The following is a 27,985-nucleotide window of genomic DNA, read 5'->3' as shown; positions in this document are numbered from 1 at the left end:
GGAAGCGCGAGGGCCGGCCCCGCTCCCCCCACGTGTCCGCCGGAGTTTCTCCAGCAGCAACATGGCCGCTGCCTGATAGAAGACCCGGCCGCCGCCGTCTCTGCAGCCCGCGGGTCCCTGGGCCGTTCCGCCGCCCGCGCGCGGCCCTGGCGGAGAGGTGAGCCCCGACTCGGCAACCTCGGGATTCGGGCCGCAGCCGTCGCACTCGCTCGGTGCTCCGGGCCGCGCTGCTGACTAGGCCAGAGAGGCCCGCGCCGCTGCGTACCGAGGGGCCGCTGCCTCCCGGGACCCAGGCAGGTCGCAAGGTGGCCGCTCCGCTTTCCAGGCCGCCGGGGCCTGGGTCGCTCCGCACGGCCGGACGGTGGGGAGGCGACGGCGGTGGGGCCCACGCTGACTCAGGCCTCGGCCGCGCTGCCCCGCCCGGGCCTGACTCCTGAACCGCACCTGCGAGGGCACTGGTACCCGGTGGCGTGGCGGCTTTCGGAAGAGTGGGAAGGGCGCCTGAGCACCGGCGACACGGAGAAAGCCAGTGGACGCCGGGGCTGCCTGCATGGGCAGGGGTCGCTGCCCTAGCTGAACTGGGTCAACTCCGCCTGGCCCTAGCGTGCCCGGGACGCCTCATTCATTGATCTGTGTTTAAGCAGAGTGGCGACTGCTGTGCGGACCCGGGGACCCTCCAGTAACGGGGATGATGAACAAACCAGGTCATCCTGGAATTCAGCTTTTAGAGTTCCTGCGTTTGGGAGCGTCAAGATAAGATCTTACCTTTATCTGTGAAATGGGGATAATATGATTCTCGTGCTACAGTGTTTTAATGAGTGTAAGATGGGTGACACTCCTGCTTCTTTCATTTGTGGCTGTGTTCCGTCTTATATTGGAAGAAAACATGTTGCCACGTAGCAACAGCTCTTCTTATAGGTTCTGCTTATCCCTTTGAAGCCGGTGTGTGGTTTATTGCCAGTTTAAGGATGAAAATAGGAAAGGACCAGGGTTATGCAATTCATGTCATTAATCAGCTGCTATATTGTAGAGGTGGGATTTGAACCTGTAAGGTTTCGCATGGCAGTCCAACCACTTAACCACCATACCATACTGCCTTTTACCAAAGATGTGTGCAACATATTAGTTAAGAATAAAATCAAGGCTCTTTGACATCAGCTAGATTTAGATTTTACCCGTTTTCCTGGGGGCTGTGACCTTGGGTAAATCAATTCTAAGTTGGGCACTATAAATCTTGATTTGCACAACTAATGAGAAGATTAACTATTATTTGGTGCCTGGCATCACTAACGTTTGGGAGAAAGAACTGTGATTTTTTTTTTTTAATTTTTAAAAGTAATGATCCTATAACAACAAAGTATTATCATCTGCACTTAATGGTCCAAGAAATCTGAAGCATAGAGAAGCCTTCGTGGAGTTTAAAGTCTAGTACAGAGGACAGCTAACACCTGACCAACAAGCAGGTCTGGAAGTTCCAGGTTGGGACCATTCTGAAAATACGGAATTATGCTTGTAATGGAAGGGGTTGGCAGTGGCTGTTCCAGTCGGGTTGTTGTTCCAGTCGGGTTGTTGTTCCAATCGTTTTGTCTGGGAACGTGTCGAATCCTGGAGGGAGTGGCAGTGGTTACATCTAAGGAAAATGCGCATCCTATTGTGCAGAGGTCCTCCGGAATGCTTGGGGCTTGGCCTGTTAGAAGCTCAGTAATTGATCACTAGGCTGTGGGGAGATGCATCTGTGGAGACAGGGACAAGATCGTGTAGGGACTTAGGGGCCCATGGGATGGAAGAACTCGTTTTATGGGACAGTTGAAGGGTTGGGAGCAAAGTAGCAATGCTGGCAGTCTGTTGAGAATTGGAATTAGGAGAGTGGAGGTAGAGAAGTCTTTTTGTTTGCTTTGTGTCTACTTTTTTTTCCCAGATGAGGCTTTGCTATAATATAGCCCAGGATGGCCACACACTTTTTTGGTGGGGGTGGGGGTGGCTTTTTTGTTTTTTGTTTTTTTCAAGGCAGGGTTTCTCTCTATAGCCTTGGCTGTCCTGGAGCTCACTCTGTAGACCAGGCTGGCTTCGAACTCAGAAATCCACCTGCCTCTGCCTCCCAAGCGCTGGGATTAAAGGTGTGCCCGGCCACAAACTTATCTTCCTCCTCAGTCTCCCTAGTGCTGGTATTATAGGCATGGGTCACCACAGCTTGCTTTGGAAGCTTGGATTGTTGGCGGGTCAAGATTTATTAGTGAGTGTTGTAAAACTGGGTTGAGGGTGTTGCTACCAACATTTTTATTTTGCAAGGGCAAGGATGGAAAACATCACTGTGTGGTGTGTAATAGGCATGCTACACAAAGTCCTGCTTCAGCACTGGCATTTCCATGTGTCTGTCTTCTGCGTCACTGATGGGAAAATATTATTGTTGGTCATAGGCTAAGCCTTTCAAAGCCACTGAATTAGACACTTGTCTGGGAGGCTAAAGGGAGGTGATGACCTTTGCAGGTAACCCAGTTACCTACAGTGTTCAGAGGGAGGAGCCTCTATCATCCAGCTGAGTGGACAGCTTTCAGCGCCGAAAGAGTAGTTGGGACTTGAGGCCCTCCTAACCCAAAGCTTCTTTCTGCATGTGCTGTATTTTCCTTGGGTCCCCTGAAATCCTGTCTCAATTGGCCACCAAGTGCAGCTGCCTGCAGATGAGGTACCTGCTTGACATAGCTCTGTGACACTTGGTAGCTCCGTGACACTTGACATAGCTCTGTGACACTTGGGAGCCAGTGCAGGTGCACAGTGCAACCACGTAGGACTGTGCTCAGATGTCCTGATCGCTGGGATGACCGGTTCCCAGCAGCCTGGCTCTTTTCCCATCCCAAACCTTCCTTTGCTCAGAATCTCCCTGGAGCTCACAGCAGCCTTTCAGGTGCCAGGTAGAGCTGTGCTGTAGCTGCTGAGTTTTGGGGACCAGGGACACAGCAAGGCAAAAGTAGATGGTCTTAGTTTGTAGCTTACAGCTTAATGGTAGGAAGGAGAGATACAGCGGAAATTATTCCGTGGTGATAATGTAGTAAGGAGGCCAGAGTAAGGAAAGCAGTTGGGGGCAGGTTTCAGTTTTGAGAAGTAGGGACAGATCCACATTAGAAATGAGATGACATTTGAATAAAACCCTGGGAACGGCACAGGAAGGAACCTGAAGTTAGGGTGGAACAGTTAGTACGGCTCTGGGTGGCTAGGGAAGAGAGGAAGGTCAGAGGTGGTGGTGGGTGGGGCCTAAGGCAAAGGGTTGGGGTCTGCTGAGGTTCACTGGAAGGGTCAAGATTCTCTCTGAAGAAGATGGGGGGCCCTGGAAGGCATCACTCAGAGTGCTGCTACCTGAGGGTTGAACAGTGGCTGGAGCAGGAGCCAGGAAATCGGCCAGGAAGCTGAGCTGGCTAGATTGAGGTGTGGCCCAGGCGCCAGCCTCTGGCCTCCTTTGAAGGCAGACCTGCCAGGATGGCTGCTGTGAAGTGAGAGGGAGATGCCAAAGATGGGGCAGGTGCTTCTGCCTGAGCAGTCCCAGTGTGGGCTGTGTCTGCAGCTGTGAGTCTGCATGGGGCCTTAGCTGATATTGAACCCTGCACTAAAGGGATTGCTTACATACCTTTTAAGTCTTTGTGATGTTTTTGTTTGAATGTTTGTTTAAATTTATTTGTTTTTTTTGTTTGTTTTTTGTTTGTTTGTTTTTTTGTTTGTTTTTTGAGGCAGGGTTTCTCTGTGTAGCCCTGGCTATCCTGAACTCACTTTGTAGACCAGGCTGGCCTTGAACTCAGAAATCCGCCTGCCTCTGCCTCCCAAGTGCTGGGATTAAAGGCATGCACCACCACCCGGCAATTTATTTGTTTTTGAAACAGTTTCACTGTGGGTCCCAGCCTGTAGACTAGACTGGTCTTAAACTGCCTCCCAAGTGCTGGGATTAGAGGGACCACCCATGGTACCACCATGTCCACCTAGGTTTTTGGTTTTTTTGTTTTGTTTTGAGACAGGGCATCCTTTTTAAAAAAAAATTATTTATAAGATGTATTTATTTTATTTATATGAGTACACTGTAGCTGTCTTTGCCACAAGAGGGCATCGGATCCCATCATAGATGGTTGTGAGCCACTGTGTGGTTATTGGGACTTGAATTCAGGACCTCTGGAAGAGCAATCAGTCCTCAACCTCTTAGCCATCTCTCCGGCATCTTATAGCCCAGACTTGCTACCAATTCCCCATGTAGCTAAGGTGACCTTGAACTAATGATTCTCCTGTCTCTACCTCCCAAGTGCTGGGATCACAGTCATTCACTGGTACACCTATTATCCTTTTATATCATTTAGATATGGGGTGATCTTACCCAGGAGCAGAGGGGTGGGAGCAGCTGAAGTCTTTGGATGCTCGGTTCTTTTCTTAGCCAGTAGCACCTCTGCCCTAGGGTGCAGGAGAGCTGGAAGCCTGCAGGCATCCCTTTCCCTCTCCTTGGCTCGGACCTCCCTTTTCCTTCCATCCTTTAAGCTCACCCACATGTCCCTCCTTCCCTGGAGGGTCCTACTCTTCACTGAATGTCCCCATTTATAACTGTCACCCAGCTCCAAGGCTTCGCTTTGAAGTCTTTTTTGTTGTTTTGTTTTTTTGGGTTTTTTTGTTTGTTTGTTTTCGAGACAGGGTTTCTCTGTGTAGTCCTGGCTGTCTTGGAACTCACTCTGTAGACCAGGCTGGCCTCGAAATCAGAAATCTGCCTGCCTCTGACTCCCAAGTGCTGGGATTACAGGCGTGTGCTACCAGGCCCGGCGGCTTTGAAGTCTTAATGTGGTGTGATGTTGAGTGAACTCCTGTAACCTGTTCCTGAATTCAGTCTCTTTTTGTAAGATGGAGACAGTCACACCACTCAGCCTTATTGCCTCATAAGCCCAAGAGAAAATATTAAAAGAGGGTCATTTTGACCATAAAGTACAGAAAATTGGCCCCCTGGGGTTAGCGCCTGGCAGCCATGTCTGAAGAGATGCTGGGAAGTCTGTGGGCCCCATGAAGCTGGCTTCATGTTTGCACAGGACCCTCGACTCCAGTGTTTCGACCGTAGCTGTGGACTGCAGGCCTCCTCGGGCCTAGTTGGGAGCTCTTTTTGAGTGGGCAAGAATCCTGTAAAACTGGCCATGAATTTTCCCCCTAGAGGTATAGTTGACTGTATAGGCGTGGGTCTCCTGCCTGCACCCTTTGTGGGCTTGTTCCTTCCTCCTCACTCACTGTTGCTCCACCACAGACGCGGAAAGGAGATCATGTTTTGGTCTTGGGCTTCCTTTCCCTCGCAGCGCCAGTGAAGAAAGGTGCCTCAGAAGGCTGAGTGAACGAACGGCTTGCTGACTGCCCGGGTCTCTGGCTGTCTTTGCAGATCGAGTTGACGACTGTGGTGGGCTCTCCCTAGTATGGCCAATGAAGAAGATGACCCAGTCATACAGGAGGTAACTGCTGCTGTCAGCCACAGGCTGTTGGATCAAGTCCCTTCTGTGTGTCCATAGGCCAGGCTAGAGCCTGTTGGTGAGCTAGGGACCCTGGACCTTACTCTTACCACTCTTGTTCTTAGGGACCATGACCCAGCAGCCCCTGGCTTTGAGACCTCAGCTGATGTGCCTAGACTTCAGCTTGTTCCCTGTCACTCCCACTTTCTAAAAGCCAGTGGCAAAGCAGATCCTGAGCAGACACTGAGCAGTGACTGAGAGATCGGGAGCTCCGTGCCATGCCCAGGCTTCTCAGACTGTGTCATTGAGCATTTCCTTACTCCATTCCTGTATACTCGGGACAGCGACATAATAAATAGCAACCAGGCTGTGTCCTTGTCTCCAGGTAGCCTCTGGCCTATGCATGAGACACATAAGGAGCCTCAGACACAAACTTCAGGCAGGCAGGTCCAGACTCCTCACAGAAAGACAGAGTTGTTTGTTGTCATTCTTAGCCCTCAGAGAATCCTTGCAGCCCGGGCGGTATATTTGCCCTGGGCCCACACTGAGTCTGAATGGCAGGGGTCAGGAGATGACCCTAGACAGTCAGTTCCTCTTGTTGGATACAACTTACTAAGTTTTAGATTTGACTTATTTAACTGCCTTAAGCTATAGCTACACTAAAGAAACCAAGTAACCACAGAGGGAATTGGAGACAGCATAGAGGCAGCGCCCTCTGCAGCCAGAAAGCTCTGGCCGGCTTCTTCTCACAAGTCCCTGTGGATGAGTGAGCTGTCAGACAGGTGTGAAGGACATTCCAGGTAGAGGAGAGCGTGTGTGCAAAGGCTGTGGGCAGGAGTGAGCAGTTTGTGTACAGAGCCCGGGAGTCAGGAGTAGGAGGTGAAGAAGAGAAAAGGAGACAGCCTCACGGGGCCTTGTAGACCTTAAAACAGGCGCCATGCAGGCACTAGAGCGTCGGTGGGGGAAGCACAGAGAAGCTTGGGCGCATGTGCTCTTTCCAGCTTAGCATGACCTGTGTAGAGGCTAGGCAAGCTCTTGTCTTGGATCTTGGGTGGCTGTGGAGAGGGAATCCTGGATGTCCCTGGGTTGGAGGCCTGGCCTGGTTACCTCGGTCACCTCCTTAGTATAAGTCAAGCTTTTTCCTCTTCCCTGAGCTGCCTCTCTGAGCCACAGATCCTGAGTGTCTGGGCCTGGTTTAAATGTTTTCTTCCCTTGTTCCCAGATCGATGTGTACTTGGCCAAAAGTCTGGCAGAGAAGCTGTATCTCTTTCAGGTAAGGATGGGACTTATGCAGGTGTGGGAGTTGAGGGAGTTGGGCTGGGTAGGAGGCATGGCAGAACTCACTTGCTCAGACTGGCAAGCAGGATAACATGCAGGATACAGATTGAGCAGCTGGGGTGCTGGACCAGACCAGCCAGTTTCAGCTCCGTCCAGACTCACTTTCTAGTCCCCAAGTGAGTCAGTCATTTGTGTGCCTCAGTTTTCACTAGTCACGCTGCCTGTCTCATACAGATTCTGTGAGGGTCAAATGCATCCATATAGAAATGCTTAGGCTACTGGCTGGGGAAGAGTTAGTGCTGACAGGGACCGCTGCTGGGTAGGGCTCAAGGATGCTTCCAGAGTATCCTTGTGGCCATGTGTAAGCCTTAAGTGCACCAAGTTGTTAGCCCTCCATGGCCCTTCCCTGCTGTGGCTGGCATCTGTTGAGCACCTCCTGTTTCAGCACTGCTTTCCTAGGTTACCTCAACCCCATAGTAACACTGTGCACTGTGATGGTGGTGACCGTGCTTTTACATCAGCTGTACTGGAATACGGTTCGTTCACCATACTTTCCCACATTTAAGTAAGTGAACCGTGCTGAAGATTTTAATCTATTTGGGGGCTGTGCAGCCAGTACCACACTCTGTTTTAGTACATTTTTGTCCCTCTGGAAGAAATCCCATGTATTTAGTCAATCCTCAGCACTAACTCCATTCCTACCTTGAGCCCGAGGCAACATTGTGTTTGTATGGATTTGCCTATTTGGAATCCCTCACGTAGGAATGCAGGCTTTAATTTAGTACCAGCCCTCTTTTCTGTAGAGCCCATCTGTGCTGCGGCCTGGATCAGTGTTTCATGATTATGCTAAAGAGCGTCTCTATGGGGCTGGGAAGGTGGCTCAGTCAGTAAAGTACGGGCTATGCGAGTATACAAAGACCTGAACTTGGTCCCTAGAACCCACCTCAAGCTGGTGTAGTAGAGAGTAGTTGTAGTCCCAGTGCTGGGGTGGGAGAGACATGTGGGTGCCTGGGCCTTACTGGCCCGCCGGCCTAAGCTACTTAGTGAGCTCCAGACCAGTGAGAGACCCTGTTTCAAAAAAACCAAGTGGATGACTCCTGAGGTGGTCCTCTGACCTCCAGGCACACAGACAGCAGCCAAACACACAAGAGTATCCATTGTGGATGAGGTGCAGTTGTTTATCCATCAGGGTGGGCATTTGGGTTGTCTACACTTGGGCTACTGCCTTGAACGCGCTCTGGCCATCTGTGCATGTGTTCTTGTATGGACCCGTGTTTTCATTCTTGGATGCACGGCTAGGACTAGAAAGGCGGGGTCATAGCATGTAGCTGGAGGACCTTATGGACTGTGTGTAACCATTTTACAGCCTTCATCTCAGGTGGTTGTCAGCAGGACTTTTGAGTCTGTGTTGCACATGAGGGAATGAGGTGGAAGATCCTGAGCTCTCCAGAGAGGGCCTGGGGCAGGTGGCAGGAGCAGCGGCACCCGTGCAGAGGGAGGCTGTCCCTCCCCAGGGTTACCTGCATCCTTGACTGAGTGCAGAGCCTCTGGGACAGTGGCTCCACGCACGCCCCTGTGCAGGCTCTGCTGGAGTCCACTTCGTGTGCTCTGTTTGCACTCATAGCAGCCTTGGGAGTGGAGAACTGAGTACGAGGCAGTCAGCCAGGCCTTTAGCTCACTACCAGCTTTCTTAGCCCAGAGATGAGTGAATTTAGAGCTTTGTGAGCTATTGTGGGAGGGCGTATCTCAGCCCTTGCTGGATATCCCAAGGGCTCTGCCTAGAGCACTTGTGCCCCTCACCAAAGCTTATTCCTGCTTCAGCTGAAAGCTAAAGGAGCAGCTCTGGTGTTGCTACTGAGGAGTTTTCCGGAAGTGGCTATTTACTTTCTATGCTAAATGTAGCTGATCTGAAATCATTCCAAAAGTTGAGCTTCAGCCCAAGCTGCTCTATGTCCTCAAGTGCACTGCAGAAGCTGTTGGATATTAGGCACCATCGATGGCTTGGACTAAGGATTCGGGAGACCAGTTAGGGGTTCATTCATCAGCAGTTTCCATGGGAGAGGAGAAAGAAAAAGTATTTCTGTGAGGCCTCTATAAAAAGGTGTTATATGCTCCAAAGCCAAGACTAGGCTTTCAGAGGAGACCCGAAGGCAGCTATTTACATAACAGAAGCCATGCACCCACCTTCCTGACTCCTCTCTAGAGGACTTATGTGGAAAGCGCAGATAGATTGATAAGGAGAGAGAATGGGGTCAAAAAGTTTTGTATCCAGTGTCCAGATCAGCCTCTAGCAGTCTTAGGCCAGCCCTGTTTTCCGTCTTGGCCTCCTCTTGTCTCGCGTCTCACCCTGGAGGTCTTCAGAGTGGCAGGAAGTTCTTGGGCCCCTTCTGCTCTCAATTCCTACTGCCCTGCTTTTGAGCTTCAGGGTGCCAGGGGCTCAGCCATGCCCCTTGAAAGACAAAGACATTCTAAAGTGGTCAGGCAGCAGGAGGCTCGGAAGACCCATTATGAATCAGACTAGGTATAAGCTAGAGGGTAGGGGTACCCCCTCTGTAGAGCAGATTGAATGCTGGGTACTCTGGTCTCTGTTGGGTAGTGTAGGTGTGGGACTAGTGGGAATAGGATGGGCATTTGTTCTTCATTAGAACCATTGATGCCTTGCTCCAGTTTGTTTTGGGCAGGGTGGACTGATGGGGCCTTTTTCTCCCTAGTATCCTGTGCGTCCTGCTTCGATGACCTACGATGACATTCCACATCTCTCAGCCAAGATCAAGCCCAAACAGCAGAAGGTGGGTCTAACCTCCCAGATGGAAGTGGGGTACTGAGGGTAAATGGGGGTTGAGGGAAGCAAGAAGACAGATACTTTGAAGACTGGAAGCCCAGAGAAGGAGCAGTGGATGAATTAGAGGAACAGCCGTGTGCAGGTCTTGAAAGCAGAGAAAGGAAAGGCAGCCTCCAGCAGAATCGGGCTCGGGTCAGGGGTGTTTGGAAGGCAGCCAGGGAAGCCTGGGTTATCAGGTGTGGGCATTTGAGACAGACTGAATAGACAGATCCGATATCCATACAGGATGGGTTGAGGGGACAGAAGAAGCTGAGACAGATTTCAAAATTTCTCATCTGTAGGAGTTATGACTCTCAGTTTCTAGTCACGGAGATGGGGGGTAGGAGAGGATGGGTGGGAGGGGATGGGAGTGGGTGGGTTGTTCAAGGATTATTGATGTTAGAGATGATATATTAGTTTCAAATTTTCTTTCTCATTTTGGAGGTATGGGAGAGTATGGGACAAACAAGAATGTATACCCCTAAAAGACACTGTAACTTTTTTTTAAAAGATTTGTTTATGTATGTATGTATGTATGTACACTGTCACTCTCAGAAACACCAGAGGGCATTGGATCACATTACAGATGGTTATAAGCCACCATGTGATTGCTGGGATTTGAACTCAGGACCTCTAGAAGAGCAGTCAGTGCTCTTAACTGCTGAGCCATCTCTCCAGCCCAACACTGACATTTTTGTTAGAAATGTCATTGGTGACTTTTTGTGTGGACTGAAACCCTGGCTGGGAGCGTCCCTGGGGAGCTGGTCTGTGGCACTTTCCAAGTCAGATGGTACTTTGTACTTCAGGTAGAGCTTGAGATGGCCATCGACACCCTGAATCCCAGCTACTGCCGCAGCAAAGGGGAGCAAATCGCACTGAACGTGGACGGCGCCTGTGCTGACGAGACCAGCACATATTCCTCGTGAGTGCCTTTCCTAAGGCTCCACTGAAGGGAAAGGTTAAAGAAGACTCTCCAGTGGCCTCAGAGGCATTGGGCCCTTTCTGCCCTTTCCCTGGGCTCCCAATCCTGTCAGGTCCCTGCCTTTAACCGAGAGTGTTGTTGGCCTTCCCTCCTAAGTTGGCTTATCCCAGCAGGCGCTTCTGGAGCCCTGTCCACCTGTCCCTCGGTCCCTCAGAGCTCTGGGTTTCCTCACCCCTGAGCCTTAGCTAGTATACGTTGGAATGACAAGGCTCTGAGTATAAAGGAAACACTCAGAAACGTCGTCGTATGACAAGTGCTTACCTTTGTCTCAGGGCTCGGTAAGCAGACGTAGGTGGTGATATCTGTTGGGAGGGAATGGGGTTGGCCAGCTTCTCTGGAGCACCATAGCCCTTGACACTAGTTCTCCTTGTGCTCCCAGGAAGCTGATGGACAAGCAGACCTTCTGTTCCTCACAGACCACCAGCAACACAGCTCGTTATGCAGCTGCACTCTACAGGCAAGGTACCTAGTGCTGGCTATGCCCTGGGGAGGGCACAGGAGGGCTGGGCCTGAGGACCACATCCAGTCTTACCAATGCTGTTGGGTGCTACTGAACACTAAACCATGCAGGATTAGGGCAGTGTAGAAATGAGAACTATGGAGTCAAACACTATGAAGAGGACTTTGCCGGGCACTGCCAAGTTGGTAGAGTTGGAGCTTCAAGTCAGTTTGCTCCTGGGAACACATATGCAACTGAGCATAGTATTGGAGACAGGTGGCAGAATTTTGTCCTTTTAAGTACATGTACTTAAAACCAAGCAATCCTATTCATACATGAGCAGCATGTACTGAGGACAAGTGGAAATATGTCTGTATAAAACCTTGGACACACAAGTTCATAGTACCTTATTCATGAGAGCCAAAGAATGGAACTAGCCCAAACCCATCACATGATGCTTGCATAAACAAAATGTGCCATATCTACAGGACATCTATAAGGATAACAGCCTTACTGCTCATGTGAAAGAGCGAATCCCTGATGGATGGATGTGTCCACAGGGGTAATAAGAAATCATGCTCAAAACACTGCATATAGCCAGGCATGGTGCTGTACACTTTTAATCTCAGCATGCCCTTAATCCCAGTGCTTGCGAGGCAGATGCAGGTGGATCTCTGAGTTCTGGACAGTCAGGGATATGTAGAGAGACCTCACCTCAAAACAGACAAACAATACCACCAATAAAAAAACAATAGCATACTACGTGCTTTAACTTTCTTCCTGTTTCTATGATAAAACACCTTGACAAAAGCAGTTAAGGGAAGAAAAGGTTCACAGTTGCAGTTTACAGACCCTGGGAGGAAGTAATCACACAGTCCAGGCGAGAGCGATGAATGGAAGTGTGCATGCTAGTACGCAGCTTTCTCTCTCCGCCCTTGTCCAGGACCCTCTGCCCGTTGTAACAGTCCCAGCCACAGTGAGTGTGCTGTCTCAGGATAATGCACACAGATGAGCCCCTGGCCTAACAGTCTAACCACTCTCACTGAGAATCCCTTTCCAGGTGTTGTCAAGTTGACAGAACTAAGCATCCTACCGCATCCCCAAGAGCAGAGGGAGGGTGATCATGGGAAGTGACAGGTTCTTTTTGGGGTGTTAAAGGTGTGCCAAAATTGAGAGTGGCATAGTTGCCACAATTTTGAAACTATATTAATGTGTATCAAACTGTGCTTTAGAAGGGGTGTCCAGTGTGTCAGAGCACACTCAGCACATCTGTCGGATGCTCAAGGTGCTTACTTCATTCAGCACTTGGACTTAGCAAAACACTGAATGACAAAGCTCTGAGAATAGAGGAAACATTCAAAAGTTGTATCATAAGTCCTCACCTTTAGTCCCAGCACTCGAGAGGCAGAGGCAGGTAGATCTCTGAGTTTGAGGTCAGTCTAGTCTACATGGTGAGTTCCAGGACTTCTAAGGCCACATAGGAAGATTCTGTCTCAAAAGAGTCCTGTTCTGAACCACAGCTCAATGCTGCACCACTACCTACCCTCCTACCCCCATTTTCTTGAGACGGGTTTCTCTGTGTAGTCTTGGCTGTCCTGGAATTCTGTAGACTAGAGTGGCATCAAACTCACAGAGATCCACCTGCCTCTGCCTCCCAAGTGCTGGGTTTAAAAGTGTGTACCACCACCACCTGCTCTTCTGTTTTTAGGTTTTTATGTATGACTGTTTTGTCTGCATGTCTATATGTACATTGTGTGCAAGCCTGGTGCCTGAGGAGGCCAGAAGAGGGCTTTGGATCCCCTGGAATTAGAGTCAGGAGTGCTTGTGAGCTGCCATGTCGGTGTTGGGAATCAGATGTGGGTCTTCTTCAAGAGCAGCAAGTGCTGTTAACTGCTGATTCATCTCTCCAGCCCTGGAAGCCATAATTCTTGCAGTCATAGACATGTTAGTTAGAGGCCATGCTGTCCTCTGATGGACTCTGGTAGGGTCTGGCAACAGCAGTATAGCAGAGACCCAGAGGGACGAGTGAGTGAGTTGTGCATTGTGGCTAAAGTGAGTAGTGGGTGTGAGGGTTGGAGACGTGGCTTGGGCAGTGAGTATAGGGAGGGAAGTCTCAGGGAAGTGTCCAACTGTGCTGGTTGGAAATAGCTCCTGGCCTAGTGCTCCTGAAGAGGCTGAGTTGGAATTGGAGTTGGATTGGTGCTGTAACAGGAGTGTAGGCCTTCTGGGGGACTTAAGATTCCTTTGAGCAAGCTGGGTATGTGGCTTTGGCTTGTAGAGGCATGTTCACACCCTTCTTCCTTTGCCAGGTGAGCTCCACCTGACCCCTTTACATGGCATCCTACAGCTTCGGCCCAGCTTCTCCTACCTTGATAAGGCAGATGCTAAGCACCGAGAGAGAGAGGCAGCCAATGAGGGTGAGCCTGCTGACAGCCTGTGGTCTGGGGGGGGGGCTCACGTGAGCACTCAAAAAAGATCAGATGGTGGGGTTCTTACTGACATGCCAGACCCCTGCCTACTAAATGCTAGTAGCCTCTTACTCCACATCTGGGACAACCAAAAAATGTCCCCACAGATGGCCAGACATCACCGAAGGATTAAACTGCCCCAGTTGAGACCAGGGCCCCTTGCTTGGCCTTCCTGAGGGAGGGTTATGTTGGGGCAATGAGCAGTCCCAGCAGAGGCTGTACTGACAGCTTGCTTTGCAGCAGGGGATTCTTCTCAGGACGAGGCAGAAGAAGACGTTAAGCAGATCACGGTGAGCTCTGGCCCTGGGCAGGAGGGAGCACCGTGGATGGAAAAGACAGAGTCCAAGCTGCAGGGTCCGAGCAGAAAGGACTTCCCATCCATGGGAGTAGCAGATGCAGAGTATTGTTGAGCCCCCTAGTGTGCTGCCTGGAGGGGGTAACTACCCCTGCCTAGCTTGACTCCTGTTGGAAAATAGCTGGGATCCTGGGGTGTGGCGGAGTTGCCTGGAAACAGGAAGGTACAGCCCAGGATCCCCAGTGAAGTGTCATGGGCTCACACAGTCTCATGTTAATTACCTGTGTAATTCTGCCTTTTTGGGTACAGAAGAGTGGTTACCTGGCCAACAAGTTTGGCTTTGGAAGATTAAGAGTATTAGCCTTCCACTCAGGATTTGTGAGGTCCTTTCTGTTTATGTATATATAGCTTACAGTAAGCATTGAAAGAAAAATGCTGCGCAGTAAGTCACAGCTGGCACAGAAATGACTATATAGAGTTTGCACATCCTGGTAGACTGTCCTCTCCTGAAGTGCTGTAGCAGAGAGCTCAGGCTTCAGAGGTTTGTCCTGTTCTCAGCAGCTTGTTGGATAGCCATTAAAACCTCCTGAACCCATTAAAACCTCCTGAACCCTCGTGGGTAAATACCCTCATCTGAAAAGATGCGTTGGCACCCCTGAGGCCCAGCTGGAAAGCCTTGACCAGGGCAGACAGAAGCAAGAAAATACCACTTCCAGTTTGCATTGGCAGCCCAGAGACTAAATCCCAATAGCAAACTGGGAGGGGATTCTATGATTTGGTAAGATCTTTGGAGGCCACAGACCTGGGGGTGTGACCTCTCCCTTCTTCACAGGTACGGTTCTCCAGGCCAGAATCAGAGCAGGCTCGCCAGCGCCGCGTGCAGTCCTATGAGTTCTTACAGAAGAAGCATGCAGAGGAGCCCTGGGTCCACCTGCACTACTATGGCATGAGGGTGAGCCTGATGCCCAAGTGCTGCTTGTCTCACCTTTAGCTCACCTCGGGTATGGCCACTGTGCCATACCACAGAGAGCATCAAGTTGTGTGAGCAGGTTGCATCTTGTCCATATCTCACTCTTTATCATGTCTCATAAAGAGTGGGAAGCAGAGCTCCCGTTCCAGTTTAGAGGTTTAGCCCCCTAAGCTGCAGGTGCAGTAGTGGTGGTATTTGGTTAGAGGTTTTCATGCACCATAGATGGTGACTGCAGGCTAGACACTTCATCTGGGGTCCCACTGAGAATCTACTATCTATCACACACTCCGGTTACTGCCTACCTATCCAGGGGGAGTTTGGAATATATTTGGTTTCCAGGGCTTTGCAACCTATTATCTGATGCCACACTCAGTAAAGGAAGCAATTGGCTCCCAGGTGTCTGGATTAGAACTCCCTGATCTTTGGGGGAAGGACCAACTGAAACCTTCCAGGAAAAGATTAGCATCAGGAGAGCCTTAGGTTCAGGGTTAGACTTGCAGATACCCTACATTTTCTTCCTGGGTGACCCTTGGAAAATGCCTTTTCTTTCTTAGTGTCAATTTCTTTGTGAAGCAGATAGTAAGAGCCCTTACACTGTTACTGTGTTAATGAGCATTGGTACAGAGCCCGATGCATGGCAGGTGCTTGGTGAATGCCAGCTTGGTGTTAGTTGTTGCTGGTGATTCTGTACTACAGATGGAGTATAGGGCTGGGATCCTAGAGCCAGGGCACACATTGCAGAGACTTTGTGGGTGCTGTGCTTAGGACGTTGCATATGGGCCTGTGGATCTGGCCTTGAGCCGGATGGTGGCTGGAGTAGGAGGTGATCTGTCCTGCCTTTTCCTTACAGGATAGCCGCTCAGAGCATGAGCGCCAGTACCTGCTGTGTCAGGGATCCAGCGGGGTAGAGAACACGGAGCTTGTCAAGTCACCCAGGTGGGACAGGCTGTTGCTGGCTTGAGGTTCTGGGAAAATTTCTGTTGGGACTGTGGCAGGCTGAAAGAGAGACATTGTTCCTAGAGAAGTCCCAGGAGGGTGGCCTAGCATAGGTGATCCTCATGTTCTGTGAGGCTGCTGTCCAGGAGCTACTAGGACTACTGGGGAGGGGGTGGGGGACTGGGCATTTGCTTGCACCACCCCGGGGGTCAGCCTGCTCACATTGGGGGTGAGGCAGAGTTCACAGAGCTGCTGACACACACCTGTCTCCCCTCTCCATACAGTGAATACCTCATGATGCTCATGCCACCCAGCCCAGAGGAAGAGAAGTGAGTAAGGGGCTCTTGTGTCCCACCCCTCCGCTGTCTCCCACTACCTCCAGCTGGCCTCCTCTAACTCAACTCTGCTTCTAACAGGGACAAGCCCGTGGCTCCCAGCAATGTCCTGTCCATGGCCCAGCTGCGGACATTGCCCCTGGCTGATCAGATTAAGGTCCTGATGAAGAACGGTGAGCCCTGTTCTCTGCGTCCAGGGCCAAAGCCCCCGCTCCCCAGAGTCTGCCCAGCTTGGCAGCTCCATTCTTGTCTGGGCAGATCAATGATGCACCACTGTGTCAGGTCACCCAGGTGGCACTGGTCTTTGAGGTGGGCTTTGGAGCTTTTCTGGCCACTCCCTGCTACAGAAGCCTGGGCAGGTCAAATTGAGCTTTGGTCTATCTTTAAAAGACTAGCGTGGGCTCCTGGACTCTGCTGGAGCCCAGTACAGTTTTACAAGGGATGTCAGGTAGGACTCTGTCTTGGTGACTTACTGGCCTCTACTCAATAACTGTTTGCTCCTTTTTCTCTCAGGCGAAGGCGCAGAACTTTTTTGGGGCTGAGTTCCAAACTCTGGGCCCCTCTGAGAAGTCTTCAGGCCCAGATACAGCATACAGCTAGGGGCTCCCTGCCTCTCCAAGGCTTCTAGAGAGGACTCTGGACTGGGGTTTCCCCAGGGTTTGCCCTAGGTTCTAGAGTGACCTGGGTTCAAATCCTGGCTCTGCTTTTTCCAACCAGCTTAATGTGGGGGATTTTTTTAACTCTTTCTGGGCCTAATAGTGACAGAATCTTCTGTACTCCTTAGTTTTCCACATAGATCCTGACATTTGTTTTGTGAAAGGCCAGAGGCTTGGCATATAGTTCGCCACCACTGTGATTACTGCTGGTGCCATTGCAGTTACTCATGTTACTAGGAGTTATGGTGGCTGGGATCTTAATGCTCTAGAAACATTTGGTAGGGAAGAGAGGAGGGTCAGGTCTCTCTTCACTTTACCCAGTGAATTGTGTCGGTTGTCTTTCCACCTCAGTGAAAGTCATGCCTTTCGCCAATCTCATGAGCCTCCTGGGCCCCTCTGTGGACTCTGTGGCTGTTCTGCGTGGTATCCAGAAGGTGGCGATGTTAGTCCAAGGAAACTGGGTGGTAAAAAGGTAAGCTGCTTGGAGTCCATGAATTGAATGACATTGGTTATGTTCTGCCTAGTTGCATTTTACCTTTTCCAGGACTCTTTGATTTTCTCATACTAACTTGGGAGTTCGTCTTGGTGGCTCCATTGGTTCCCTGCAGTGTGGCATGCACCTGTGACCGCTCAGCTGCATGTCAGCTGCTCTTTATTCTCTTCCAAGACAGCTCAAAATCTTAGACTAGTTTAGCTATTTACCTCCCACATGTATATTTTAATTGTGTCTATATTTTCAGGCCCATGAGACTTTACCAGCCAGTGTTCTTAGGCTTACTCACATGTCTGCCTTTTGTATTGTATTTTTATTCCAGTGTACATCTGAATTCCCATCAGGAATCATTTCAGTCCGCCCAAAGAGTGCTATAGTGTTTAATACAGATCTTCAGGAATATAGTGACAGTTCTCTCTTCATGCATGATGTTTTTCTGTGTGTGTGCTGTACGTGAATGTATAGGAATATGTGTGTCAGGTCCAGTGTGCTCTCTCCTTTATTGATGCAGGGTTTCTTGTCGAACCTGGAGTTTCCCCATCATCATCATTAGTTAGCTAGGCAGCTTGCTGTGGGGATCCCCGGTCTGCCTCCCAGCTGCTGGGAATATGGGTGGCTGCACTGAGTTTTGAGTATGTGCATGTGGGTAGTTGTAGGTGAGCACAGGCGCCCTTGGAGGCCAGAGGAGTCGGCTCCCTCTGGAGTTGGAGTTACAGGTAGTTGTACAACAGCCATGTGATGTGGGAAACAAACTCAGGTCCTCTGCTAGAGCAGTGTGTGCTCTTAACTGCTGAGCCATCTTTCTGGCTCCCTGCCTGGCTTTTTATGTGGGATCTAAGGATCTAAACTGTGATCCTCATCCTTGGGCAGCAAGTGCTTCATCCTGTGAGCTGTCTCCCAGCCTGACTTCTGTGTTAATGATGTCAGTTTGTTACTAGAAACCCCACTGTTAGCCTGATTCTTGTGCTTTGATGTAATCTTTGTTCTGGCTTTCTACTGTTGTGTTAAGAAGTGTCTTAAGCTTGGTTGCCTTTTTACATTTAGTTTTCTTGTTTGTTTATTTGGTTTTTTTTGTTTTGTTTTGTTTTGTTTTTTGTTTTTTGTTTTTTTTTTTTTTTTGATACACTGTTTCTCTGTATAGCCCTGGCTGTCCTGGAACTCACTCTGTAGATCAGGCTGGCCTTGAACTCAGAAATCCGCCTGCCTCTGCCTCCCAGAGTGCTGGGATTACAGGCGTGTGCCACCACTGCCCAGCTCGGTGCCTTAGTTTTCAGTAGCCTCCTTTCTCCTCTGGTTTTTCCATCAGATCATCAGTTCTGAGGGTGTAGAGATAGTCTGTACTGTTATCCCAAGTTCCTAGCTCATAGCATAATGCCTGGAACACACTAAACCAACCCTCATAAATGCATACTTTGGTTATAATGAAATGGTATTACAGTAAATGCATCAAACCTACGCTTTGAACAATGTAGCATGAACAATATAAACTGTAAATAGCTCTAAAATTCAAAACATTTCATTAAGCCCTTCATTTGATTGCCAACCTGATGGTAAAGTGTATTCCTCTTACATGGTGGTGCTATTTACTGTTAAATATATCTTGCTGTTGAATTATCCAGTTTTCTTATGGAAGAATTGTATTATGGCATACTGTGTGTTAAATGTGAGGGTGAGTACTGTTTGTATTTACACTGTGAAGCCAGGAGAGGCTACTGCATCACACACACCTGAAGACACCGATCAAAAGAGGCCCAGGACTTGCGTATCTCTCCCAAGCACCTGCAGAGCTATGTGTGAGCTCTGTCTGCAGAGCTGTGTGTGAGCTCTGTCTGCAGAGCTGTGTGTGAGCTCTGTCTGCAGAGCTGTGTGTGAGCTCTGTCTGCAGAGCTGTGTGTGAGCTCTGTCTGCAGAGCTGTGTGTGAGCTCTGTGACTCAGCCTGGCCTCTGCATGTGCTGTTTGTGTCTTTAGGAAGCTATTGAAGTATGGCTTACCTCATCAGCTTGGGTGTCCTGCATATTGGAAGGATTTTCATAAGCCTTCTCTTGGGTGTTGAGGCTACTGGGTGTGAGTCATAATCTTTCCAGCCAGATCTATCTTTTTGTCTAAACTCACCTTGATTCAAATATGTCTTACTTAGTGTTCTGTGCTGTGTATGTCACCATTCAGTGTGAGAGTCCTCAAAGCATCAGGGCCCACCACATGTACCTGACCAGGTTAGTTGACAGTGGGTTCTTTCTCCATGTGGCATCCAAGAACATTTGCCAGGTTTATACCCAAGGAGTTTAACTTTGGAACAGGAGTTGCTCAGGACTGGTAGGTATGAAGGGAAGACCTCCAGCAGAGAAGCCATAAAAGCTGGCCCCGGGCCTGTGGCTGGAGGAAGTGTGAGAGTCACATAGTTGGGACTGTCTGTTCCTGTGCCTTCAGGCCTCTATGCTGAGGACCTCTGGGCCCTGGGCACAGTCTTATTCTTCATGTTCCAGGGGAGTCAGGTCTAGCCTCTTAACAGCTGACATATATCTACTAGGCAGCAGGAAAGACCTTTAGCTTGCTTCAGCACTAGTTTCTCTTAAAGCCACAAACATTTGTCCTGTGGGATCAGAGTCCTCTCAAGAGTCCTAGGCTCCTTGAGGTCCCAGGCTTATGTGTCTTGGAGCCCCTAGCTCCTCCTTGGGGTTAGGCCAGTCTATGATAGTGAGTTGGGAAGGGGTTGCTTTTCCCCATGACTTCCTGGGCCTGCATGCTCAGGCCTGTTGCCTGTGAAAGGATGTGACCTGGACTGGCTCAGACCGTGAGCCCTGGGCTTCTAAAATATCCAGACAGGGACTGACCAGCTACATTTGCTTGTTTGCCAGTGACATCCTGTATCCCAAGGATTCTTCAAGCCCTCACAGTGGTATGCCTGCTGAGGTGCTCTGCAGGGGCCGAGACTTTGTTGTAAGTATCTGTGCTCTGGCTCAGGGTTCAGGGTGGAGGGTGGGGATCCAAAGCAGGCAGTGAGCACCAGCAGGGAGGTCATTGTGTGCAGGCCTCACTGTGGGACTCCACTTGGTGCTCTTTTCTCCTCTGGGCATTCTGGGCTGACAAAGGCCCTGCTGGCTCAACCTGTGTGTGGGGTTCATGTGGTTGAGTGGTGTATTACAAAGCTCATCTTGGTTGCAGACTCAGGTTGGGGTTTCAGTCATCATGCATGATTGACAGTCTGATAGCATTGGGTCCATAGCCCTGCCCAGCCCCTACTTTGGACGGCACCAATAGTCCCCTTCACCATAGTCTGGCACGTATTCCTTGTTACTTTTCTGGGGCTTGTGACTTCTGAGTTAACTTGCTCTTCCTTTTTCTGACCCTGCCCTGTTTATAAGTCCCTCCCAGGGTTTTAAGCTCAAGCCTCGAATCTGCACTGCCCTCCAACCCTTGGCATTTACACATTGAATTTGCTGAAATGTGGCTCTTAGAGCTGTTCATGTGGGCCCTTGTGCTCTGCCCAGGCTTGTCCTGAAGAGAAGGAGCCCTTAGATTGTTTGAGGACAGCTGTGTTCCCTCTTCTGACTAGATAGGCAGCTTTTTGGGAAGTCCATGTTCCCAAAACCTGGGGTGTAGGAGTGCAGCTCCCACCTGGCCTCATTCACTCATGCTGCGTGCACTGGCTTTGGCTGCTTCTCTGGTGGGCACATGCCATTGGTCGGAGCCCGAAGTGTATAAGATGTGTTTCTCTAGACAGCAGCTGATCATCCTTTCCTCTTGGCTCTCATTCACATTCCTCTCGCGAGAGTATTCCTGTGAGGTAGATCAGGGACATGACAGCTATCGTAGCCTGAGCCTTTGGGAAGCCATGCCAACTGCCAGCTGCTGCCGCAGTGGAAGGCCACCATGCCTGGGGCAGCACCTGGGTGCTGCATTCTCATGGTGCGAGAAGGAACCCGACGGCCAAGGCCTCGTCCACCGAGCACTTGGTTTTGGATGAATGAGGCAGCCCAGTTGTCCTGGAGGAGAGGACACATCTGGAAAGGCTGAAGGTGGCTTAGGTTTAGAGGCTACCCAAGGCACACTAAGAAGAGTGAGCCAGAAGCCCCACTCTGGGCTGCTGCCCAGGCTCTGACCTTTGCCTGGGCCTCTTACAGGCCTGTCGTTGCCTCTTAGAACATGCTGCCTTTTTTTCCTCAGATGTGGAAGTTCACACAGAGCCGATGGGTAGTAAGAAAGGAGGTGGCAGCAGTGACCAAAGTAAGTGGTATTCTTCATGACCTCGGGAGGCCATAGGAGGGAGCTTGGTGCTGGCGGTGCCTCACACTCCCTCTTCCCCTCAGCTCTGCGCCGAGGACGTGAAGGACTTTCTGGAGCACATGGCTGTAGTGAGGATCAACAAAGGCTGGGAGTTCTTACTGCCTTATGACCTGGAGTTTATCAAGAAGCATCCAGATGTGGTCCAGCGGCAGCACATGCTGTGGTCGGGCATCCAGGCCAAGTAAGGGCTTCTGGGGTAGTATGAGGGCTGTAGGTGGCCCTGGCCCTGCCTGCCAGGAGCAGTGCCCTTGGGCTGTGTCAGGGCAGTAAGGGACCCTTGGGGTGGGGCTGTGTGCACTGCTTTCCACAAAGATGATGACTACTAAATGACCCCAAGTCTTCTCACCACAGGCTGATGCAGCCACACCCCTTGCTTGTCATCTGCTTTGTTCTGAGGGGCTAAAGGCACATAGTATAGCAAGAAAAACAGGATTGTCGTTCTCTTTACACTGGCCCTGGGCTCTGGCCAGGGGCTTGTGTGCACAGAGGGCTTGTACTGGAGAAGGCTGGCTGAACCCTGTTTGCATAAGGTTTTGGTGACTCAATGCCCTGGGTCTGGGAGCTTGTTCCTATGATGAGGCAACACAACGTATAGGTTAGAGTTTAAAGGGTTTGTTCTTTTTTTCAGATTAGAAAAAGTCTATAATCTCGTAAAAGAAACCATGCCAAAGAAACCGGATGGACAATCAGGTGTGTGTGGCTTCCAGGCGGGGGTAGGCTCCAGCTCGGTCCCTGGCCCAGAAGATCAGGATTGGGATCAGGCCCAAAGAAGGGCCATGCTGTTTTCAAAGTTCATCCTTTCTGTGCTGACCTTCCTTCTATCTCCACCCTGCCACCAAGTTAGCCTATTGCTTGTCCAGCAGGACAACCTCGGTGGTCCCCACTCCCACCCCAGGAGGGTACTGTGTTCTTGAGGGCAGAATGGATTCTGAGACCTGCTGGATCAGCAGGTAGTTTTAGGAGCTGCTAGGATTACAACAGGGCCCTGTAATTCTGTGCCCAGTTTGATTTCTTCCTTTAGTATTAGGTAGCAAACTTCCTCCTGAGCAAGGGAGGGTAGGAGACAGCACATGGTTTCTTGCTTCAGGGGCTGTCTTCTGGTGTCCCCTGCTCCCTGTCTGCATGTTTTGTCTGTCTGGGACCTGTGCCCTTCTGAACCATGCTGTCTGTCTATACAGCGCATGTTGGTCTGGTCTCTGGGGAACAGCGGGTCCAAACAGCCAAAACCAAGGCCCAACAGAACCATGCCTTCTTGGAGCGTGAGCTGCAGCGACGGAAGGAGCAGGTGCGGGCAGCCACAGTCCTGCCTAGCGTGCAGGTCAAGGAGGAGCCCCTGAGTGAGGAGGACGCCGAAGGGGACGAGCTGGAGGCTGAGGAAGAGGAGCCCATGGACACTGCACCCAGCAGTTGCCTCAGCACCACGTTGGCCAACGGGCTGCCTGCTGGGCGGGCAGTGGGCGGGGGCAGCCTAAATGGGCACCCAGTTCCAGGCTGTGCCAGCAACCCGGTTGCCCGGGAACTGAAGGCTTTTGTGGAAGCCACCTTTCAGAGACAGTTTGTGCTCACGTTGAGCGAACTCAAGCGCCTCTTCAACCTGCACCTGGCAGGCCTGCCCCCGGGCCACACACTCTTCAGTGGTGTCTCAGACCGAATGCTACAGGATACGGTGCTGGCCGCTGGCTGCAAGCAGATACTGGTGCCTGTAAGTAAAGCCTGTGTCTGTCAGGACAGGGTCAATCAGCCCTTCAGGAGGACAGCCGGGCAGTCTTCACCTTAGGAATCAAGCATGGGGATACATCTGTGTGCCTTGGCTCCATCTGTCTTAGGGCAGTGGCGGTGAGGCTACATGGGAATGGGTGGGTACACGTGTTCTCAGGTGGCTATGAGTCTCACGGCTCCCTGTCTTCTTCTGAAGTGGGTCTGTTGGGTTTTCCACCACAGAAAGTAAGCTATCTAAGGGCCCTAGGTTTTTGAAGGCCTCAGTAAACCTAAGTCCTTTACCTGGTTGGTGTTTAGTTAGTCCCTAGGACATGAGCCGTACAGCTAGAGTTTGAACCTCGGTCTGGAGGCTCTATCTAGTCTGCTTTCAGAGGTCAGCTGAGCACTTCCCCACATAGGAAGCAATGGCTCTCAGGCTATTTGACCATGTAAGTCTAGCCTCAGCAGTAGGCCTGGGGGCGGGGTGGATGAGCCTCCTCTATGTCAGTTCCGCCTGCCTGTGGAGTGGGGCTCCACTGTGGGCGGAGACTGTCGCCTTGGGTGGAAAGCAGTGTTCAGTGCAGTCCGAGGGAGGCTGTGTGGCTCATTCCTAGGCTCTCGCCAGCCCAGGAAGCAGATCAGGGAGGGACAGTGGGGAGGTGGCTCTGCTGGCTTATGGACAGGGAGTATGCCATGTGCGGCACCGAGCTCGAGAGCACCTGTGCTTGGCCTAGGATGATGCTCAGGCCAAGGCCTTGCCCCTCTCTGTATAAGGAACAAGCCAAGAGGCTCTGTGACCTCGAGGTTTGCTTTCATAAGATGCTGGGATTGGGTTCCTGGCTACCTCAAGTGGCGCCAGTATTCTGCACGCCTACTTTTCTATATACTGGGCAAGAAAAGGATACTAGTCTGGTAGTAGTGAGATTGCCTAGGCCATCCACATGGACAGGTGAGGGGCCTTCTGTGAAAGTGGTGCTCTTCCCTGCCCACCTCAGAAGCTGCTCGGCCATTCTCCTTCCTCCTCTCAGGCTGCTGGCATCTAGAGAACACTCCAGTGCTGTGTGGAGCAGCTTGATCCAAGGGCCATATTCATAGCCTGGCCAAGAACAAAAGGCCGTGGGGAGTAGACTGGAAAGCCCAAGGTGTGCTTTACTACTCTGAGCTCAGCAGTGAGCACGCTTATCCTTTTGGCAGATGGGCAGGGCCACACCTCGGTGCTGCTCCAGTCCTATGTCAGGCTGTTAGTGTTGTGAGCACACGTATCAGCTCAGGATAGAGCCACAATCCTGCCGTCTTCCCTGACCTCCTTTTCAGGTACCAGGATTGTCATCCTCTTCTGGTTGCCCCTGAAGCAAATGGGATAAAAGGCTTGGGAGTCTGCCAACATCTTGTTTTAGCTACACTTCTTATGCTGTCTTTGTGGGAAACCAGAAGCCCTGAGGAATGCTAGGGAAGAGGAGAGACTTAGAACGTAAGGCCAGGTAGATGCCTCAAGGCAGCGTCACAGTGATGCCATCCCACACACCTGCTGCTTGGGCATTTCAGATTCCTCACAGAGCCAGTGAGTGGGAGGAACTAGACTTTGACTGCTCTTGCCTAGGACTGGGCTGCAGGCTAGGTAGGTTGAGGTGGGAAGGGCAGTGGATTCACAAGACAGAGAAATGACCAGCTCATGCTTGGGCCAGTTTCCCCCACAGACTGCTGCTTCCCCTGATGAGCAGAAGGTATTTGCCCTCTGGGAGTCTGGAGACATGAGTGATCAGGTGAGGTGCTGCTTTTTTTTTTTCTTCCATCTTTCTTTCTCAAGAGTGGGAGTCCTGGAAGATTGAGGCCATTAGGAGCTGGGCACTAGAGTACAGTTGGACATGTCAGATTTTCCAATCACTCCAAGACAGGCAGAAAGGGTGCCAGTGGTTTGAACCTGAACTTGGATGTCTGCTGAATTAGTCACCTTTGAAAAGGTGACTGGTTTCCAGGAGTATGGTGCCCTCACTGTGAGGCTTGTAGAGCTTCCATGGGATAGAGATGCAAGTGTTTTGTTTTGTTTTGTTTGTAGCAGAAGTGCCAATCAGGTTGAGAGAAGGAGTGAATCCTGCTGAAGCCTGTTTCCCTTTTACCTGCCAGGGGGCAGACAGGAAGGCTGAGAGCAAGAGTGGGGCCTACCTTCTAACAGGAGTCCTGAAGTGACCCTGGGTTTGGCTAAGAAAGGTAGCTTCAGGCTTTCCTATTTAGCTTCTCTGATCACTAAGGAGGAAAAAGTAGTAAGTTCATTTAAAACAAACAGGACCTGAAGAACTGTGGAGAAGCGGACTCTCGTTCTGCTTGAGCCCTCTCGTGCTCCTCAGAGGCCATCAGTTGTGCAGCTGTTAGCAGATCAGTGGAGTTGCCTCATGCTAGCACAGAGCAAGCACGCTGCAGTGATGCTTTCCTCTCCTTCACCATGTGGGGCTACAGAGCCAGCTCGGGGCTTCAGGCACCGTCATTGCTGAGCCTTCTCACCCTCATGGGCTGGCTCTGTGAACACAGCAGACGTGCAGACACCTGTGGAATGTGACGTCACTCTTCTATGTGCCTGACTCTTCCTGTGTCTAGAATCTCAGCTTCTCTCACTTTATGTTAGCCTCTGATGGGACAGAATTCTTTTTTTCTGCCCTCAAGGACTGCTGGTGATAATAGAACTAGAATTTTACAGGACAAATCATTTCTTAATCATTTCAAAGTTGAAATTCAGTGACATTCTTGTGAGATCTTTAAGCCATGTTCTCCCTTTAATTGCAAACTGCAGAGTTTATATTATTCTGTACATTGGTACAACTTCTATGTATTCTGAATTCTTTGACAGTTGGCTCTTAGAGAATCCTGTAGGCTGGGAAATTTCTTTATCCTTTTGTATCCTTGTAGGAATTTGAGCTATTAAGCCTACTAGATGTCATCTTTTCCCATGTTTTTGAGAGGAGAATTTTTCACCGTAGTGCTGACTGGCTGTGAACTCACTCTGCTGCCCTCCCCGGCAGGGCTCATCGGTGTGAGTCACCACCCTTGGCGGCCTGTGTGCAGGCTTCCTTTCTGTTTAGGGAAGGTCTCCTCTGTCCTCTGCCATTTAGTTTCTCTGTAGGAGTTTGGTACATTTTCCAGTTTCCTGGATTCATTGCTAATGCTTTGTCTAGACTTTGAAGCAGTTTAGTTACCTTTTCCCCACTGTTTAAATTGGCTGCTTCTGCTTGCTTTCTTCTTGTATGTCCAAACTGCTCCTCCTGAGTTCCTTCACTGCAGTCTAGAAGAGCGACAAATAAGTAGGTCAGTCTTGCTAATCTTCAACCTGGAGTGCTGAGCCACAGGCTTTTAATTAGACACTTCAAGATAGGACCAGGGCCATCATTTTGGGTCTTTAGTTTGGGGATAACTTACATTTGGGGCACTATTTCTCATACTAATGCTTTTTTTTTTTAAAGCATCGACAGGTTTTGCTTGAAATATTTTCCAAAAATTACCGAGTACGACGGAACATGATCCAGTCTCGGCTGACTCAAGAATGTGGAGAAGAGCTAAGCAAACAGGAGGTAGATAAAGTGCTAAAGGTATGTCCATTGTGCACAAGACCTCACCAGAGCATCCAGGCTATACTCTGACCCGTCCTTTCAAGGACTCATATGGAAAGGAGTTGTGTCTGGCACCTTTATTCCTGCTGTGTGCATAGTATATATCAGGACAGCTTACCCCTGCCCTTGCCCTCCAGTCTGGCAGCCATCAACTGGTAATGACTAGCATTGGTACACTGGCAGGAGAGTGAGCCTTTTCATGAAGCAGAGTTGGGTTGGGCATGAGGAGGTGTGCATCGTCTTCACCCAGTAAAAGGCAGGCTTAAACTAGAATCCTGAGTCCTGGGCATCTTGTGCCCACTTGCATAACTGGCAGTTCTATCCTTTTTTTTTTTTTAAATTAAAAAAGGAATACTGCTTGGTGGTGGCACACACCTTTAATCCTAGCACTCAGGAGGCAGAGGCAGGCAATCTCTTGAGTTGGAGGCCAGCCTGGTCTACAAAGTGAGTTCCAGGACAGCCAAGAATACCCTGTCTCCAAAGAACTTAAATCAAAAAACAAAAAAGGAGTCCTGTTTGTTTAATGTGAAAACTTTGAATGCTCTTCTGAACAGTGGTACATCTGTGGAAGTGGAGCGCAGAACGCCATAGACACATTCATTCCCTATCTTCCGTCGTGTAGGATATGCCAATTAAGTCCCTTTGTCTCGAGCAGCTTGAACAGTATTTATTTATTTTCTGTTTGTACAGCAAACGGTATAGTACATCTTAAATGTCCCTGAGGTATGGTGGGTCCAAGTGGCTACACAGCAGCATACTCAGGTTTTGATTTACTGTTTGTATTCAATCCACTAATCACAAATCAGGTCGTGATAGCAATAGCTATCTTTCCTGTTAAAATCTGTCCTTACCCATTTTTCTTAATTTCTAGGACTGTTGTGTAAGCTGTGGTGGCATGTGGTACCTTAAGGGGACAGTACAATCCTGACAAAAGTAGCAAACCGCTAACTCAACGAGTCCAAGCCCAGGGAAGGATGGCAGAGCCACAAGTAGTCTCGACTTGCCTCAAGACACAGGAAGAGGATCTGCCCACCTGGTGGCCTGCAGCACTGCCTGGCCCAGAGGACAGAGGGGCTTACACTCAGCCAGTGGCAGGGTCAGCGTAAGTGAGATCGATCCCAGCAGAGACCAGCCGGGCCTTCTTTGCAGTACCATTTGAAATTCCTGATGTATTTTGCTTATTGGGTTTCATTCTCATAATAAAGAGAGTGTATACTGACATGGGCAGGATTATGAAAATCATGGTTTAATATTTTCCTCTTTTAAATGAATGCCAACAT

General features: G+C 50.2%; 1 protein-coding gene across 2 annotated transcripts; it reads left to right on the top strand.

Annotated features, from left to right (window-relative positions):
* The first annotated feature begins 12 nt into the window (after positions 1-12).
* Positions 13-27,924, top strand: Polr3e (RNA polymerase III subunit E). 2 transcript variants are annotated; one of them, XM_052200013.1, is made up of 21 exons: positions 13-157; positions 5,384-5,453; positions 6,673-6,723; positions 9,440-9,517; positions 10,356-10,471; positions 10,911-10,993; positions 13,280-13,387; positions 13,682-13,728; positions 14,566-14,685; positions 15,554-15,639; positions 15,924-15,968; positions 16,056-16,147; positions 16,982-17,102; positions 19,980-20,061; positions 21,289-21,348; positions 21,432-21,589; positions 22,037-22,098; positions 22,587-23,110; positions 24,792-24,869; positions 26,559-26,684; positions 27,577-27,924. In XM_052200013.1, the coding sequence occupies exons 2-21, from the start codon at positions 5,418-5,420 to the stop codon at positions 27,631-27,633; spliced, it is 2,130 nt and encodes a 709-aa protein (XP_052055973.1). In that variant the 5' UTR covers positions 13-157; positions 5,384-5,417; the 3' UTR covers positions 27,634-27,924. The 2 variants fall into 2 exon arrangements, with proteins under 2 accessions (XP_052055973.1, XP_052055964.1); XM_052200004.1 differs by having other exon boundaries at positions 13,679-13,728.
* Positions 27,925-27,985: the final 61 nt, after the last annotated feature.

The sequence above is a fragment of the Apodemus sylvaticus genome, chromosome 1, assembly GCF_947179515.1.
Source record: "Apodemus sylvaticus chromosome 1, mApoSyl1.1, whole genome shotgun sequence".
NCBI lineage: Eukaryota > Metazoa > Chordata > Mammalia > Rodentia > Muridae > Apodemus > Apodemus sylvaticus.
The sequence above is the reverse complement of the archived record's forward strand: the minus strand, read 5'-3'. Positions and strand labels throughout refer to the sequence as shown.